The sequence below is a fragment of the Sarcophilus harrisii genome, chromosome 1 (assembly GCF_902635505.1).
Source record: "Sarcophilus harrisii chromosome 1, mSarHar1.11, whole genome shotgun sequence".
Classification (NCBI taxonomy): Eukaryota; Metazoa; Chordata; class Mammalia; order Dasyuromorphia; family Dasyuridae; genus Sarcophilus; species Sarcophilus harrisii.
This window is the reverse complement of record NC_045426.1, coordinates 714,187,744-714,207,853: the sequence shown is the minus strand read 5'-3', so window position 1 is coordinate 714,207,853 and position 20,110 is coordinate 714,187,744. Positions and strand designations below refer to the sequence as shown.

General features: G+C 38.6%; 1 protein-coding gene and 1 pseudogene across 1 annotated transcript; both read right to left on the bottom strand.

Moving 5' to 3' along the window:
- Positions 1–11,323: 11,323 nt before the first annotated feature.
- On the bottom strand, positions 11,324–11,911 carry LOC111719589 (zinc finger protein 583-like; the record flags this gene model as incomplete). Its single annotated transcript, XM_023498699.2, has 1 exon — positions 11,324–11,911. A coding segment is annotated over one exon (531 nt), but the record flags the coding sequence as incomplete, so codon positions are not given.
- A 12-nt stretch (positions 11,912–11,923) lies between these two features.
- LOC116420920 lies at positions 11,924–13,234 on the bottom strand (annotated as a pseudogene).
- Between the last annotated feature and the right edge of the window lie 6,876 nt (positions 13,235–20,110).

The window sequence follows — 20,110 nt, the reverse complement described above, 5'->3', positions numbered from 1 at the left end:
ATTCTCCAGTCGATGGGCATCCACTCAGTTTCCAGTTTCTGGCCATTACAAAGAGACTTGCCAGAAACATTCGTGCACATATAGGTCCCTTTCCCTTCTTTAAGATTTCTTTGGGATATAAACCCAGTAGTAACACTGCTGGATCAAAGGGTATGCACAGTTTGATAGCTTTTTGAGCATAGTTCCAAATTGCTCTCCAGAATGGCTGGATGTATTCACAATTCCACCAACAATGTATTAGTGTCCCTCTTTTCCCACATCCCCTCCAACATTATCTTTCCCTGTCATTCTAGCCAATCTGACAGGTGTGTGGTGGTATCTCAGAGTTGTCTTAATTGGCATTTCTCTGATTAATAATGACTTGGAGCATCTTTTCATATAGGTAGAAATAGTTTCAATTTCTTCATCTGAGAATTGTCTGTTCATATCCTTTGACCATTTATCACTTGGAGAATGGCTTGATTTCTTATAGAGTCAATTCTCTATATATTTTGGAAATGAGGCCTTTATCAGAACCTTTGACTGTAAAAATGTTTTCCCAGTTTATTGCTTCCCTTGTAATCTTGTCTGTGACCAAATAGGATTTATAGCAGGAATGCAGAGCTGGTTCATATTAGGAAAACTATTAACATAATTAATTATATCAATAAGCAAATTAACAAGAACTATATGATTATCTTAATAGATGCAGAAAAAGCATTTGATAAAATCTAACATTCCTATTAAAAACACTAGAGTATAGGAATAAATGGATTTTTCCTTAAAATAGTAGCATCTATTTAAAACAATCTATAAGTATCATATGTAATGGTGACAAACTGGAAACATTCCCAATAAAATTGGGAGTGAAACAAAGATTCCCGCTATCATCATTACTATTCAATATTGTATTATAAATGGTAGCTATAGCAATAAGAGATGAAAATGAGATTGAAGAAATTAGAGTAGGTAATGAGGAAACCAAATTATCGCTCTTTATAGATGATATGATGGTATACGTAGAGAACCCCAGAGATTCTACTAAAAAGCTATTACAAATAATCCACAACTTTAGCAAAGTTGCAGAATATGAAATAAATCCACATAAATCACCAGCATTTTTGTATATCACTAACAAAATCCCACAGCAAGAGATACAAAGAAATTTCATTTAAAATAACTGTCAGTAGTATAAAGTATTTAAGAATATCTGCCAAAGGAAAGTCAAGAACTATGTGAACAAAACTACAAAACACTTTCCACAGAAATAAAATCAGATCTAAACAATTAGAAAAAATATTAAGTGCTCTTGGATAGGCCGAGTGAATATAATAAAGATCCAATACTACCTAAACTAATGTATTTATTTAGTGCTACACCAATCATACTCCCAAAATACTCTTTTATTGACCTAGAAAAAGTAACTATTTCCATATGAATTTGGAAAAACAAAAGGTCAAGAATTTCAAAGAACTAATGAAAAAAAAATCAGATGAAGATGGCCTAGCTGTACCTGACCTAAAACTATATTATAAAGAAATGGTCACCAAAACCATTTGGTATTGGCTAAGAAATAGCCTAGTTGATCAGTGTAATAGGTTAGGTTCACAGGACAAAATAGTCAATAACTATAGCAACCTAGTGTTTGACAAACCCAAAGACCCCAGCTTTTGGGACAAGAATTCACTATTTGACAAAAACTGCTGGAAAATTGGAAGTTAGTTTAGCAGAAACTAGGCATTGACCCATACTTAACACCGTACACCAAGATAAGATCAAAATGACCTAATGATTTAGGCATTAAGAACGAGATTATAAATTAGAAGAACATAGGATAGTTTACCTCTCAGATTTTTGGGGGAGGAAGGAATTGGTGACCAAAGAAGAACTAGAGATCATTTTTGATCACAAAATAGGAAATTTTGATTATATCATGTTAAAAGGCTTCTGTAAAAACAAAACTAATGCAGACAAAATTAGAAGGGAAGCAATAAACTTAACATTTTTACATACAAAGGTTCTGATAAAGGCCTCATTTCCAAAATATATAGAGAATTAACTATAATAAGAAATCAAGCCATTCTTCAATTGATAAGTGGTCAAAGGATATGAACAGACAATTTTCAGATGATGAAATTGAAAGTATTTCTATTCATATGAAAATGTGTTCCAAATCATCAGAGAAATGTAAATTAAGACAACACTGAGATACCACTACACACCTGTCAGACTGGCTAAGATCACAAGAAAAGATAAATGTTGGAGGGCATTCAGGGCAATTGGAACACTGATGCCTTGTTGGTGGAGCTGTGAACAGATCCAGCCATTCTTGAGAGCAATTTAGGACTATGCTCAAAAAGTTATCAAACTCTGCATACCCTTTGATCCAGCAGTGTTGCTATTGGGCTTATATCCCAAAGAGATATTAAAAAAGGAAAAGGACCCACATGTGCAAAGATGTTTGTGGCAGCCCTTTTTGTAGTGGCTAGAAACTGAAAATTGGGTGGATGCCCATCATTTAGAGATTGGTTGAGTAAATTGTGATAAATGAATATTATCATTTTATAAGAAATGACCAGTAGAATGAATACAAAGAGTCTTGGAGAGACTTACATTTATTGATGCTAAGTGAAATGAACAGAACCAGAAGATCATTGTGCACTTTGACAACAATACTATATTCTGATGGAAGTGGATATCTTCAGCAATGAGAGGATCCAATTCAGTTCCATTTGATCAGTGATGAACAGAACCAGCTAAACCCAGTGAAAGAACACTGGGAAATGAGTGTGGACTTCTAGCATTTTTGTTTTTCTTCCCAGGTTACTTTTACCTTTCTAAATCTGATTTTTCTTGTGCAACAAGAGAACTGTATAAATATGAACACATATATTTAAGATATATTTCAACATATTTAACATGTATGAGACTGTCTCTCTCTCTCTCTCATTCTCCCCCCCACCCCAGAGTAATTGTAGCATTCCCCCTGTATACTTAGTGGGGGATGTTTGGCTGTCAAAAGATCCTTTTCTTTCTGTATAGCTCCATGAGCATGCAAAACATTAAAGGCATATTTGAAGTCAGTCAATTAAATGTTCACTCTAATTCCTTTCAACAATTTTAAAGCCCTGGTAAGTGCAATGAGTTGTCTAACAAACTTGTGTTTCTGGGCAAAGGTCCATGGGGGGTGAGGGTGGGGGTGGAATGGAGCCCATGGCTTAGTTTCTGGGTGCCATAGAGACTCATCAGAGTTACCTGCCTATCTTCTCCTGTTGTCAAGAAAACTGGGCCCATCAGTTTACTGATGGCCAGTAGAGGGCCAGTACTGAGTAAGTCCATGTACAGAAAGAGTCTAGTCCAGGTCTTTCTTGAGATCTGCTTTCTGTAAAGGCTCAAAGTTCAAAGAATTAACTGAGCACCTTCCCTGACAGGGATGAGAGACGAGCTTGAGATGAATTTAAGGTATCTTAGTGGACAATGCATAATGAATATGCTATTTATGATTCCAGAAGCCCATTGTTACTGCTAATTGCCTTCCATTTGTGACTGTTACCACAAGCAGTTTGTTACAACTCTGTTAGAGAAGCAGATTGTTCCTTCTATCTGCCCCAATTTGTGACTATTGCCATAAACAATTTGTTACAACTCTGTTAGAGAAAGTGATTGTTACTGCTAACTGCTGCAGTTTGTGACTGTGCCTCCATAAGCAGTTTGTTACAACTTGTTAGAGAACCAGATTGTTCCTGCTAACTACCCAATTTGTGACTGCTACCACAAGCAGTTTGTTACAATTCTGTTGGAGAAGCAAATTGTTTCTGCTAACTACCCCAATTTGTGACTTTTTTACTATAAGCAGTTTGTTACATCTCTGTTAGAGAAAGTGACTGTTACTGCTAACTGCCCCTATTTGTGACTCTGTTACCATAAGCAGCTTGTTATAACAGTGTGCTACACAAGTTTGTTAGACAAGCAGATTGTTATTCCTAGGTAGTGTTTAATTTTAATGTCAAGCTGGAAAGTTGGAAAGGACTTATACCTGTAACTTTGGAAGGTACACTAAGTAGCCTGAAAATTCTCCCATATTCGTTTCATTTGGTCCACCCTGTGCATAGTGCCATTATCTGGCAGGGAACTTGAGACCAACAGGGAATAAAGGGAGGATTGACTGTCACCTTAGCCATCATGCTTCAGAAAGTTTCGTAGAAATTGTGACTGCTATAGGCTGCAGCAGAGCCTAGGCAAACATATGATGATGGAAGCTCCTCAAGTCAATATTCAGGTTAGATATTAAGCAATAATGACACTCCGGGGTTATTTCACAAGTAAAAGGAGGTTCACTTAAGTATAGCCTAAAAAGGACCTTTTGTAAGGTCACTAGAGTTCCTTAGGTTGAGTACACCAGACTCTTCTTCTTCTCATAGGAGATCTCTTCTGCTCAGTACATCAAAGGTATGGACCATCTTGGGAATTCTGTTCCATCTGAAGGAACCTGGTTTCACAGGGGTAGACTTCTTAGCTTTTTAGTTTGCCAGACAGACATGCTAGTTTGTCCAGAGCCCCTCAGAATACTCTTCAGAGAGGGGCATGTGGATCCTTTAGCCAGTGTGTAAGTCCGATTCCGTAGCCAGCTTTGTCATCTTCCAGGGAAGAAAACAAAACTGACCTAACCATGTATCAGGAGAAGGACAGAACTCCAAGGGATGGTGGCTCTTTCACCAAAGCTGATAAGCTCAACAGGGAGGGTACTACCTTTGGCAGCTAGCAGATGAGTGGTCAATCTAGTGCCGAGACTTAGAACTTCTTCAAGTCAAGAAACATTCAAGTGCTTGCTACATGCCAGGCCTTGGGATAGGCTCCAGAAATAGAAAGAAATGGGAGGGACCTCCCCGCTCTCATGGAGGTCAGAGACTGGAGAACCAAATGTATATAGAGACCCACTATGGACTGGATGAATTAAAAGTAAATTTAGTGCCTCACTAAATCACTAATTAATGAAGATAGTAATGGTTTAAGAAGAAGAGTAAAATTGGAGGGAAATAATGAAGATAAAATATAAGTGATAACTAGCTTTTATATAGCCTGTAATTTGAAATTGATGACCAGGAAAATTTGATATGTTTAGATGTAATGGGCTGAAGCTCGAGTTGATGCATTGAGTTCCCAAGCATGTGAGGCTAAATAGTAATTGGACCATACTCTATTAATATATGCTTGGAGAAAGAATGGCTCCTGCCCACTCTTTGTGCAAGCTCTGATGTAGTGTATAGGAAATGACATAGGGACGATTTTGGTGGGTGGAGAGAGAGGCAGAGAGAGACTGTTGGCCAGGTTCATGTCGCGGCCGTTCACATTCCTATCTCCATCCCCCTTCATCTCCACAAAGAATAAAGATCAAAGATTTTCCCTTAACCTGAATTCCTGACTCCAACTGATTTTAAAATATGTGGTCATCACATTTATAAGTAGGACAGATCATGAAATAATTTGAATACTATCCACCCAATGGTCTTTTATTTGTGAGGAAAGGATTGAAAGTATAGACAATGAAAAGGAAATAGGAAAATTGAGATTGAAGATAATACTGTAGACATAGTGTGCCCGTTCACAGGTCAGGGGTCCTCAAACTACAGCCCGGGGGCCAGATGTGGCAGCTGAGGATGTTTATCCCCCTCACCCAGGGCTATGAAGTTTCTTTATTTAAAGTAGTCTCAACTAGGAGGATATTCAACCCTTTTGAGCTCAATGCTTGAATGTTATATATGATGAGAATTATGTTTACTCTCTCCCCAACCCTTCATATTTCAGGTTTGTTGGGAGGATCTAAGGCAAAGCCCTCACTGTAAATTAAATCATTTTTGAGATGTGAGCTAATGGGAATTTTAAAATATTGGTTTTGATCCTTTAAGAATTTTCTCTTTTATCATAAAGAAGGGAAAGGGACCTGTATGTGCACGAATGTTTGTGGCAGCCCTCTTTGTAGTGGCTAGAAACTGGAAGCTGAGTGGATGCCCATCAGTTGGAGAATGGCTGAATAAATTGTGGTATATGAATATTATGGAATATTATTGTTCTGTAAGAAATGACCAACAGGATGATTTCAGAAAAGCCTGGAGAGACTTACACGAACTGATGCTGAGTGAAATGAGCAGGACCAGGAGATCATTCTATACTTCAACAACGATACTATATGATGACCAGTTCTGATGGACCTGGCCATCCTCAGCAATGAGATCAACCAAATAATTTCCAATGGAGCAGTAATGAACTGAACCAGCTACGCCCAGAGAAAGAACTCTGGGTGATGACTAGAAACCATTACATTGAATTCCTGGGTGATGACTAGAAACCATTACATTGAATTCCCAATCCCTATATTTATGCCCACCTGCATTTTTGATTTCCTTCACAAGCTAATTGTACAATATTTCAGAGTCTGATTCTTTTTGTACAGCAAAATAACAGTTTGGTCATGTATACTTATTGTGTATCTAATTTATATTTTAATATATTTAACATCCTACTGGTCATCCTGCCATCTGGGGGAGGGGGTGGGGGGTAAGAGGTGAAAAATTGGAACAAGAGGTTTGGCAATTGTCAATGCTGTAAAGTTACCCATACATTTAACTTGTAAATAAAAGGCTATTAAATAAAAAAATAAAAATAAAAAAAGAATTTTCTCTTTTCCTGGAGAAATAAAAAGTAAAAGAGTTTCTGTTCTGCTGATGAATGGAAGGATATAAAAATAGGTAGAGCAAGTGTATAATATCTGTATTTGTTTATTGTTTGTTTTTTCAGAAAGAGATCAGATTTGAAATGAAGGAAATGACTTCAGAGCTACACCTTTCTGTGGTAGAAACTCACAAAGATTCATGAGTGATAGATTCTGACATTACTTGTAGAGAAATCTGTGCTATCTATATACATTATACAGAAATTTGATAAAAATAACCAATTTGGAAAGACTTTAAAATATAAAAAGAGTCTTATTCTACATCAGAGAATCCACACTTTAGAGAAACATTATGAATGTTATCAATGGAAAGGTTTTTACATGGAAGGTTAGTTTTATTGCATATCAGAGAATCCACACTGGAGGGAAACCTTAGCATTGTAATCAATATGGAAAGGCTATCAGATACAACAAGTGATCAATGTGGTAAAGCTTTTAGACTAAAGTCAATCCTTTTCCATCAGATAATCCTTCTGCACTAACTCTATAACCATTATTCCTGCTGCAGCTCTAGCCTCCAAGATTACTGAAAAGCTTACTGTGGCTGGTGTTGGTATAACTACTTCTGTTGCTGCTACTGCTGCTACAACTGCTGCTGCTGCTGCTACTACTACTACTACTACTTACTACTTACTACTACTACTACTACTTAGTAGTAAATACAGCCACCACCACTGCCCGAGTAATGAAACTGCCTCCTGTAAATGACTTCCCACCACAAGTGCTGGAGATGGGATAAAGGAACCACTCCCCTACCCACTACACCCCCTCAAAAAAGAGACACCTTTAAAAAACATACTAGACCAAATGGTAAAGGAAGTATAAAAAGCCAGTAAAGAGAAGAATGCATGGAAAAGTAGATGTGGCTAAATGGAAACATAACAACAAAATCTGTTGAATCCAAGTGTGAAAAGTAGAATTGGACACATGGAAAATGAAGTACCAAGGCTCGGCTCATTGAACAAAATAATTTATTTAAAATTAGAATTGAGCAAATGGAAGCTAAAGACTTTATGAGAAGTTAAGAGATAATCAAATAAAACCAAATTGAAAAAATAGAAGACAATATGATGTATCTCACTGGGAAAATGAATGACCTAGAAAATAAATCCCAGAGAAAGCATTTTACAATTATGGTACTACATGAAAGTTAGGGTCCAAAAAAAGAGCCTTGTCACCATCTTCTAACATTTTTCAAGAAAACTACTCTGAACCAGAGGATAAAATAGAAATTGAAAGAATCCAATAATCACTTTTAAAAAGAAATTCCAAAATTAATACTCACAGGAATATTATGGCCCAGTTCCAGAGCTACCAGGTCAGGGAGAAAATATCCAAGCAGCCAGATAGAAATAGATCAAGTGTCATGGAGCAAAGAGTCAGGGTGTTATAAGATTTAGCAGCTTTGGCATCAAAAGGTCAGAGAGTTTGGAATATGATGTTCTGTAGAGCTAAAAAGCTAAGATTACAACCAAATCATGTGACATAAAAAAATCACTGTCAATTACTGCACTGGACCGATTGAATTCAGCAACCAATGTAGCAGAAAATTTTTAATAAAATAAAATAAAAAATATGATTTTTATTTCTTATTCTGACATTTCTAAATAGATCATCCTTCTGAAATTAAGCATATTTTGTTTTCAGCTCTATCCTACCTCTACAAGGTCAAATTTCACAATTATCCTAATACTTACATATCCACTCCCTCATTAATTATTCACTAATCTGAGTTGATTCTCACCTATCAGGAGCACTCCATTTTTGAAAGATATTGAAGTGTTAAGGGTTGTCAGAGGACGACTCATCAAAGATAAATCTTATTCCTGTTGGAATCTTTACAAAGTGATGTCAGTTGCATAATTTAGCATGGTACTTAGCAAATCCTCTAGCTCTCCAATGTTTTTAAGTACTCATTGGAGTTCACGCTTTTGGGAGATTCACAAGTTAGTATTCAGTATGAGATTCACAAATCAGAAACCCATAATCCCGCTCTCAGATCCCATAATCCCACTCTCTCAGAAGAGGAGGCAATCTTTGGCAGATCATATATAAGAAGCTGACAGAGAATCAGTTGGAAGAAGTCACTTCGGAAGATTGAAAGCCATGAGTCGGATTTGGGACAGACACAGAGGCATTCTGGGACAGACACAGACACAGGAGGACTCTGGGAGTAAACCCACAAGCCCACTCTCGGAGGTGGAGTCAGATTCATTCACTTCATCTCACACCATGATGGTGGCTGGCCTCCTGCACTTCCTCCACTGAAACCAAGGCTGGTCTGAAAGGCTCTCCAGAAAGCTGCCCAGCCCCAGGCAAGGAGACAAGAGATTCATTGCATTTTCCACCTTTGTGCTGGCTGGAGGCTGAAGGACAAACCTTTGGATTTGGAGGCATTCGGAGGGAGCTCTTGGAACCAAGCAAAGAGATAGGCCACCAAGAAAACTAACTGGGCTATTTTGGAGGAAGCAATAAAAGGTCTGAACTTTTAACACCTGGCTGCATTTGGAGTGATAATTATTCTGAAATGAAACTAAGGCTGCCTCCAGAAAACCTCCCCAAGAAACCTGCTCCCAGAGAACCATTATATTAAAGAAGAAGAACACCACATATTCCCTTCACTGCTTAGACACAGGGTGGCTCCATTTCAGCACTTCATGGTTTCTTTCTCTCTAGTGAGACTATACAAGCTCAAGAAATAAGCCCATGGCTGGGAAAGTCATATTTTCCTCTCTTTCTTGGCTAAGGAGACCAATATCCTCCTATCTAAAGGTTCAGTGTTAGCTAATAAGTGCTGGTTGAAGAAATGTGTCCAACTAGGCTTCCTCCATTTGAAGTGGCTTCCTGAAGGCCCTTTCAGCATCCTCTGATGCTGGCTGGGATTCTCAGCTCCACTTACAATCTCCCTTGACTATATCCCTTGACAGCTCATTGATGCTTTCTCTACTTTACTTCAATATCTATTAGGTCGATTCTAAGTGTGATTCTCTCAATGTCTCCTCTCCCTAACAGAATTCATTTATTCTCAGCTTTGAAGGCTCATTCTAAAACCTAGTTTTCTAACCTCCCCCTTTCCCTGAACTCCTTTCCCTCAATCCAACTATCTGTTAGACATTCCTACTTCAGTGTTCTGCCAGGAACATGAAGTCAACAATTGGAAAATGAACTACTGAAGTTCATCTAGGAAACACAGTAGATACAGTTCTGAACTTGGAGTCACAAAGAACTGAGTTCAAATTCAACCAGAAATATACCAGGTAGTTCACTAACTCTTTCTCATTAGTAAAATAGCAAATAGTTATTATTATTATCCAGCTTATTCCCTATTTTGCCATCACAAATGCAATTAATGGTCTCACCATTCTGATGACCCATGAGCTTCATCTCTCTTTTCTTTGCTTCTCATTGACAATACTTGGAGGCCTCAAACAGAGGGGGACCCACCATGTCTCAGGATAGCCCATTTCACTTTGGGTCCACTTTAATTGTTACAACCTTTCCTGACATCAGGCCTCGATTACACTCTTTGTAGCTTTCACTCATGGCTGCCAGCTCTACCCTCTGAGGCTGAGCAGGAGAAAAGTCCTCATGTACCCGAGCTCAAGGGTCTTCACACTTCTGGAAATGCATCTTTGTATACCTTAAAACTTATGGAGACCTTCTTAAACCCTGGTACCAAGAATTGAATTCAGCAATTCAGATGATGTCTGACAAGAGCACAGTGAAATCATCCCCTGCCTGTCCCTGCTTCAATTCGTGCAGCCCAAGATGCAAGCCAATAAACTGCTTAACTACTGTAGGCCAGCAGTTATTCATGCTAAGCTTGTGGTCAATCCACTGAAATCTCCAAATCCTTCTTTCAGAACAACTTCCTACCTAGGAATACATTTGTGGAGTTTTTTTTTGTTTGTTTTTTGTTTTTTGTTTTTTTTTTTTGTAAGCTGTTGTGAAGCTTTACAAATGTAAGTTATCCTTTTTTTCTCCCTATACTTATTTTATTTTTATCATTTTTTTCAATTGACAAGAATTTGTAGTCTCTCCCTTACACTTCTCACTCATTGGAAAAAGGAAGACAAATATGCAAAGTTAAATAATAATCAGTTCAGACAGCACTGCAAAAGTTAGTTTTAAATGGAAACTGAAATAGTGAAATGTTAAATATGTCAGTCAAGGGACAGATTGTAGAAACAGGAACAGTTTCAAAGAAAATGGTAAAAGTGAGTCAATATTCCAAAATTTCTGGCATATAGCTAAAGCAGGCACCAAAAGGATAAGTTATTGCTCAAAAGCCATATACTAATAACATGTAAAAAAGAATAGAATATCATTTATTAAATACATCAATACATGCGATACATCAATTACATTTTTGAAATACAATACATTAGAAATTAGACTAAAGAAGTTATAAAAACCAAATCAAATTGGTACTCCATCCACTCTTCTTTACAAGGATGTTGAACTCAATGTGAAACAACCCAGACAGTGTCAGTTTTTTCATGGGTTGGATTTGGAGGGGATGAAAAAGGCCCAGGTTGAGAAGTACAGGTGGCATGTTAACCAAAAAGAGCGACAATTAATTATTTTAGGAAGAATAGATTTTTCTCCTACTGAGTTGCCAGAATCATATGAATTCTCTTGTGACAGTGAAGGGTAGTTCCTCTCTGAAATCTATTTCGACAAATTCTGTTTCTCTCCAGTATGACTTTTCTGATGAGTAATAAGGCTAGACCTATTACTAAACCCTTTTCCACATTCCTCACATACAAATGGTTTCACTCCAGTGTGAATTCTTTGATGACAAATGAGGTGTTTTCTCTGGCTGAAGGCTTTTCCACATTCTTTACATATAAATGGTTTCTCTCCAGTGTGAGTCCTCTGATGTATAGTAAAGCAGTCTCGATGACTGAAAGCTTTTCCACATTCCTTACAAACAAAGGGTTTCTCTCCAGTGTGAGTCCTCTGATGTATAGTAAAGCAGTCTCGATGGCTGAAGGCTTTTCCACATTCCTTACATACAAATGCTTTCTCTCCAGTATGAATTCTTTGATGACGAATTAGGTGTTGTCTCTGGCTGAAGGCTTTTCTGCATTCATTACATACAAAGGGTTTCTCTCCTGTATGAACTCTCTGATGAATAGTGAGACTGTGCCTCTGACTAAAAGCTTTCCCACATTCCTTACATACAAATGGTTTCTCTCCAGTGTGAGTTCTCTGATGTACAGTAAGGCATCCTCTCTGGCCGAAGGCTTTCCCACATTTCTTACACACAAAGGGTTTCTCTCCAGTGTGAATTCTCTGATGATCAGTAAGGTATCGTTTCTGGCTGAAGGCTTTTCCACATTCCTCACATTCAAAGGGTTTTTCTCCTATATGAATTCTCTGATGAATAGTGAGATTGTTTCTCCGACTAAAATGTTTCCCACATTCTTTACACACAAAGGGTTTCTCTCCAGTGTGGGTTCTCTGATGTACAGTAAGTGAATCTTGATGAGACCCACTGGAGTCTCTGTTCTTGGGACTCGAGGCTGCTTCTTGCTTCTCCAATAGAGAGATCAGATCCAGTCTGGAAACAGGAATCCCCACAGACAGCAGGTTCTGGTAGTTCTCCAGCATCACGTTCCTGTGCAGGGCCCTCTGGGCAGGCTCCAAGATCCTCCACTCCTCACAGGTGAAGTCCACAGCCACATCCTGGAAGTTCACTGGTTCCTGAATGGAGGCCATGGGAAAGCCAGAAGTCACACCCTCCTTGGGCTCCATCTGCTGCCTGGGGACGAGCAGAGTCTTCACAGGTCTTGAAGACTTTTCCACTAAGTTCAATAATCCTGTCAGTTGAGCTGCTGAGAATAGGACTTAATGTACAGAGCCTCACTTCTAGGGCCTCACTTGGGTGCCAAAGGCAGGGTGCTTTCTAGAGCCCCCAAATTGGGGTGTCAAAATATACTATGTAGAGGCCCACATCCGGTGCCAAAATGTAATATCGGAATTGGTTCTCTGAAAGATCTTTGGACCAGCCTTGGTCTTAGTGGAGGAGTGAAGGAAGCAGGAGAGCCACCAGGATGATCAAAGATGAAGTGTCTCTTTCTAGTCTTCCCAGCCCTTAAATACCTCAGCATGATTATATCAGCCCAGCACAATGAGCAAATGTTAACTATGGTAGCAGGATATCCCACAGCACACTGTGTTAACACCTGTGGTAAAATATAAGGACCCAGCTGTTGATGTGTAAATAGAACACAGGTTGTCACACCCTCCTTGACTTCTCAGGAAAGGTGACAACACCAAAGAGAGGTGAGGAGCCAAATCAGCCATAGTCAGCAGGTTCCCTCTGGGTTGAAGGGTCTTATACCTTATCCAGAGTTCCCCTACTATCCAAGACCCTCTACAAATCAACACAAATATAAGTAGATGAAATGTCTGTTGGCATCCAGCTTAGGGCTGGCTTCAGCACTTGGAACCATCCACCTGGGATAAATCAAGTTTGAAGACCCCAAGTGTTTTAAGAGAACAGATCCTTCTCTCTTTTTAAAAATAACTTTATATTGACAGTACATATTCATAGGTAATTTTTTACAACATTATCCCTTGCACTCATTTCTGTTCTGGCTTTTCCTTTCTCTTCCCCCCCCCCCTCCCCTAGATGGCAGGAAGTCTTATACATGTTAAATATGTTATAATATATCCTAGATACAATATATGTGTGCAGAACCAAACAGTTCTCTTGCTGCACAGGAAAAACTGGATTCAGAAGGTAAAAATAACCTGGGAAGAAAAACAAAAATGCAAACAGTTTATACTCATTTCCCAGTGTTCTTTCTCTGGGCGTAGTAGATTCTGTCCATCATTGATCAATTGGAACTGAATTAGATCTTCTCTTTGTTGAAGAAATCCACTTCCATTAGAGAACATCCTCATACAGTATTGTTGTTGAAGTGTATAATGATCTCCTGGTTCTGTTCATTTCACTTAGCATCAGTTCATGTAAGTCTCTCCAGGCCTTAACCCATATTACAGAACAATAATATTCCATAACATTCAGATACCAAAATTTGTTCATCTATTCTCCAATAGATGGGCATCCATTCAGTTTCCAGTTTCTTGCCACTATGAAAAGAGCTCCACAAATATTTTTGCAAATGTAGTCCCTTTCCTTCCTTTAAGATCTCTTTGGGATGTAAGCACAGTAATAACACTGCTGAGTCAAAAGGTATGCACAATTTGATAACTTTTGGAGCATAGTTCCAAATTGCTCTCCAGAATGGTTGGATCTGTTCACAGTTCCACCAACAATGTATCAGTGTCCCAGTTTTCCCACATCCCCTCCAATATTTGTCATTTCCTTTTCCTGTCATCTTAGCCAATCTGACAAGTGTCTAGTGGTCTCTCAAAATTATCTTAGTTTGCATTTCTCTGATCAATAGTGATTGTGAGCACCTTTTCATAAGACTAGAAATATTTCAATTTCTTAATCTGAAAATTGTCTGTTCATATCCTTGACCATTTATCATTTGGAGGATGGCTTGATTTCTTATAAATTTGAGTCAATTCTCTATGTATTTTGGAAATGAGATCTTTATCAGAACTTTGAATGTAAAAATGTTCTCCCAATTTATTGTTTCCCTTGTAATCTTGACTGCATTAGTTTTGTTTGTACAAAAGCTTTACTTAATATAATCAAAATTATCTATTTTGTGATCAATAATGATCTCTAGTTCTTCTTTGGTTACTAATTCCTTCCTCTTCCACAAGTCTGAGAGGTAAACTATCCTATGTTCTTCTGACTTATTTATAATATTATTCTTTATGGCTAGATCACAAATGCATTTTGACCTTATCTTGGTATACGGTTTTAAGGGTGGGTTGATACCTAGGACATGGATATGTTGGAATGTGTCCAGTAGCCTGAATTACAGAAGGTTTATTGGGAAAATAAATTTTCATTGGCTAAAATATATGAGATTCAATTTCAGTTTTTGTCCTTCCAACAGGTTATTTGATGTATTTATTCAAGAATTGACTAATTTGATCTCCTTGCTGTCGAAAGGATTTCCTTTTTTTTTTTTTTAAAGGAAATTTATACATATGTCAGAAGAAATGCAAATCCCTTACTTCACAGATGATAATATAAATTAAATAATAATCAAGGAGAGCAAGAAGCAGAGGAAACAGAAGGTAAGGAAGATGAGGAGCATGTAGGTGAGTTCTGATTATTGGCTTTGACTATGGGTGTGTCTTGGAACTTCACAAGGACCCAGAGCACTAGGGATGTCAATAATGACAAAGAAATAGCCACAAAGGTCAATGCCCTCCCCCAAGTTTCTTTCATATCCAGGAAGGTCACAGTCTTGTGGAGGCAGCCATCTCTCTGCTCATTTGGATATTCATCCTCTGGACACTTCTTACACTGCTCAGCATCTGAAGGAGACAAACAAGGGTTTAAGGTGGAGATCCCAATAATTATCCTCATCCTCAGAGTAGGAAAAATCATGAGAGCTGCAATTTTTTCTGCCTCTATTAGATCCTAAATTCTGTTCCTTCTTTACGGAGAGACACAGTCACTGGTAAGTAACATGGTGTACAAGGCTAGACCAATTCTGTTCTTGCCCTTTGTCGCTGCTTGGGCTTGAACCATGTGGATTCACTGGCTTTCCTTTACTTAACTTCCTCTTAATCTAATTTTTTTCATTTAATTTCCTCAATTTTATTACTTAGTACAGGAAGATTTCACAGTGGATTCCTTTAGATCAAATGCCAAGATTACTTCTTTGTGTGGTCTTGTGTAAAAACTCTATTTAAAAATTTACCTGCATTAATCCGTTCTGATTCTGTCCAGCTCCTCATTTACACCTTTTCAGGATCAATTTATTTGGTACATACACAGTGTAAATTATTTTCTCCTCCACTGGAATGGAAACTCCCTGAATGTAGGAATCACTTCCTTTTTATGTTGCTGTCTCCATTATTTATCTTAAAAAGGCCAAGGCCTCCCATGTCACCCAATTTCATCTCCAGTCCTCCTGATCTTTATCTTTTCACTGGACCCAGATGACTCTAGACGGTAAAGTGAGGCAGGTGACCTTGCACAGCTCTCTCTCACTTAAATCCAATTTTGTTGCATGTCATGGTATCACCTCCCTGATATCATGATACACTTTAGGAAGTAAGGAAAACAACAACTGTGTGTAAAGCTGGCCTATAACCTGCAATTAGTTAATTGGAAGGGTCCTTAATTCCTTCTATAGTAAATGAAAGAATTTACCAAGAACTCCACTGAGTCACTAATGAATGCAAGAAAGATTATTTTATATTCTTGCAAGAATGGGTGACTAGGTGAGTAGAAACACCTTTGAAACTCCAAAGGCAGCATTTTATGTCCTATCCTGAAGCAGGAGTCCCTCCCCTGGTTCCCCATTAATTGGATCTTATAGAAGTTACTTGGCCTGTGTCTCCACCCCGCATTACATAGCCAGTCCCTGCTCCCTGGGAGCTTATGTTCTACAAGGGGGAAGATATAAGAGGAAGGTCAAGGGCAAAGAAGAAAAGATTCTTTTCAAATCTTAGATCACCAGCCTGCATTATAAAAATCAGTCCCTGCCCCCAGGGAAATCCCATTCAAAATAACTGTCAATAATAAAATAATATATTTTGGAACCTATCTGCCAAAGGAAAAGTCAGGAATTGTATGAACATAGCTACAAACCAAATTCCACACAAACAAAGTTAGACTTAATCAGTTGGAAAAATATCATGTGTTCATGGGGAGGCCAAGCAAATAGAATAAAAATGACAATACTACCTAAATTAATCTACTTAATTAGTGCCATGCCAATCAAACTCCCAGAAAATTATTTTACTGACTTAGAAAAATTAACAACAAAATTCACCTGGAAGAAAAAAAGGTCAAGAATTTCAAGGGAATTAATGAAAAATAATGCTAATAAAGGTGGCCTATCTGTGCCAGATTTAAAGCTATATTATAAAGAACCATAATCAAAACATTTGGTACTGGCTAAAAAATAGAGTAGTCAATCAGTGGAATAGATTGGGATCACAGGACAAAATAGGCAATAACTATTGCAATCTAATGTCTGACAAATGCAAAGACCCCAGCTTTTGGAGTAAGAACTCACTTTTTGATGAAAACTGCTGGGAAATTTGAAATCTAGTATGGAAGAAATTAGGGCTTAACCCACACCTTACACAGCATACCAAGATAAGATCTAAATGGGTTCATGATTTAGACATAAGGAGTGATATTATAAGCAAGTTAGAGAAACATAGGATAGTTTACCTCTCAGATCTGTGAAGACGGAAGGAATTTGTGTCCCAAGAAGAATGGGAACTCACAATTGAACACCAGATAGATAATTTTGATTATATTAAGTTAACAAGTTTCTGAACAAAAAAAAAAAAAAAAAAAAAAACTAATGCAGAAGAGATCAGAAGAGAAGCAATAAATTGGGAAATCATTTTTAGATTTAAGGGTTCTGATAAAGGCCTTATTTCTAAAATATATAGGGAATTGACTCAAGTTTATAAGAATTCAAGCCATTCTTCAATTAATAAATGGTCAAAAGTTATGACCAATTTCCAATGAGGAAATTAAAACTATTTCTAATCATATGAGAAAATGCTCTAAATCACTATTGATCAGAGAAATGCAAATTAAGACAACTCTGAGAGACGACTACACACCTCTCAGATTGGCTAAGATGACAGGAAAAGACAAAGACAAACAGAAGAGATGTGGGAAAACTGGTGGATTTCTAATACATTGTTGATGGAGTTGTGAACTGATACAGCCATTTTGGAGAGTAATTTGGAACTATGCTCAAAAAGTTATCAATTTCTATTTCCCCTATATCCCAAAGAGAGCTTAAAGGAAGGAAAGTGACTCACATAACCAAAAATGTTTGTGGCAGCCCTTATCATAGTGGCAAGAAACTGGAAACTGAGTAGGTGCCCATCAGTTGCAGAATGACTGAATAAATTATGGTATATGAATCTTAAGGAATATTATTTTTCTGTAAGAAATGATCAGCAGGATGATTTCCGAGAGGCCTGGAGAGACTTACATGAACTGATGCTAAGTGAAAGGGGCAGAACCAAGAGATCATTGTACACTGTAATGGGCCAGAACTCTGAAACAAGGATTCTTACGAGATGTTAACTCATTGGAATCAATAATACAATGGTTATCTAGTTTCGCATGGTGATTAATAGTTTTCTAGTTCAGCATGACTGAATTAGTCTTACAACAAAAAATGGTTCCCTAGTGATGTAATGATTGACTTATACTCAGTATAATGAATGGATTTAATTGTAATAGAGTATTTAAGAGGCCAGAGTCAGACCTAGAGGGGGACTGGAACAGACTCAAAGAAGACAGAGGACTGGAGGCTGGAGCCCAAGCTCTCAGAGCCAAGGGGAGACATTCATTCCATCTCACACCACCATGGTGGCTCTCCTCCTTTGCTTCTCCACTGAAACCAAGATTCTTGGAGAATGGCACAGACTTGGGGAAGATAGAGGACTGGTGTCTGGAGCACAAGGTCCAGGACTCAGGAAGTCTTCAAAACAGAGACCTTTGTGGTGGTCCTCCTGCATCCCCACAGAAACCAAGACACGTTTCAGAGAACCTCCAGAAAGCTGACCAGGGCCCCAGGCAAGGAGACAAGACTTTGAAAGAGATAATAAAGAATTTAGACTTTGTCTCTGGCTATTCTCATGGTGATTACTCTGCTGAAATGAAGGCTGGTATACCTTTATCCTCCATTCAAGAGAGATCAGCAATCCGCCATCTGAAGATACTGGATCCTTCAGAGCAAGCCCATAATCTGCGGATGAACCTTATTCCCTCTGACTGGCTATTGGTTGCTAGTTCAGGCCCATTCGTTCCTAATTCAGCTCAACCATGCTTTTCGTAGAGGCATTTGTGATGGTAACAATGCTGTTTGGCCTCATATCACAGCATCTCCAGTGATTGCTATGGCATTAGGTAGTTTTTAATTTGGGGGTGGTTTATCACCAGGGCGGGAGCCTGGAGGATACCATTAAAAGTGCAGACTTATATAACAAGACCAACAACATTTCAACAGAAAACTAACCAAAACTTTACAGTATAAAGCAAAATCAAAATTATACAATGATCAGTTCTGATGAAAGTGACTCTTTCCAACAATGCAATGACTGATGCCAATCCCAATGATCTTGTGAGGAAGAGAGCCATCTACAGCCAGAGAGAGGATTGTGGGAACTGAGCATGGACCACAACATAACATTCTCACTTTTTTTTGTTGTTCGCTTCCTTTTTGTTTTCTTATTCATTTACTTTCCTTTTTGATCTGATTTTCCTTGTGCAGCAAGAGAATTGTATAAATATGTTTATACATATTGGAACTAACATATTTTAACATGTTTAAGATATATTGGATTGCTTACCATCTAGAGGACGGGGTGGGAGGAAGAAGGAGAAAATCTGAAACACAAGGCTATGAAAGGGGCAGTGTTGTCAAATAATCTGTGCATATGTTTTGAAAATAAAAAGCTTTATTTTAAAAAAAGGAAAAATAAGGAAAAGCATTTATTAAAACCTACCATGTGGCACTGTAATAAGTATTTGAACAAAAAATGAGACTTAAAAAAAAGATGCTGAAATTGTTGGATCAGCCAGAAGAAAATAGCCAACGACTTTCACAGAATGATCACTAGAGCTTGCAGAGACTAGTACAGATGTGGGCTCACATATCACAGTGAGGGGGAATACAGGCCCAGAGGAGGAAGAAGGGCCCTGACTTGGCCACATCCAGAGCCCCTTTGAGACCTCAGGCCTGTTCTCCAATTTTGCGGTTACTCTTTATAATTTGTCAGAAGTGATGGTGCTTCTTCCAAACCACTAGGTGTCCTCACCGGAGCACATGTGCCTGGGGAGTAATGAAGCAGAAGTCCTAGAAGCAAACCTTTGTCTGAATGTGACCGGAGCTTTACTTTGACTGTTACAAGGTCTCACACACACCCCAAGGCTGCCCTTCCCTGCACCCATCCAGTCTTTGTCCTGTGCACATTTGCCCCCTTGTGGGACTGATGAGCAGCAAGCAGGGGTTCCTGCTGTGGTTTGATTACAAGGTTACAAAGCTGTAGTGACCTGGGGCCTTCAGCCACTAGGGGGCGCTGTGGGACTGACTCTGGAAGGCAATGGGGGCATTAGGAGCCTGGGGATCTCAGGGGGGATGGGCCCAGCTGCCTGTGTCTGTGGCTGCTCTGACCCCCGGGATCTCTCATGAGCGACATCTCAGCTGGGCTGAGGCAAGGGCTTCCAACGCCCCACCCCCTCATCTCTGCATCCAGACCCCACCTCCCTCCCCTGCCCCATCCCAGGCTCCCAGGGAGAGGATAAGAGGG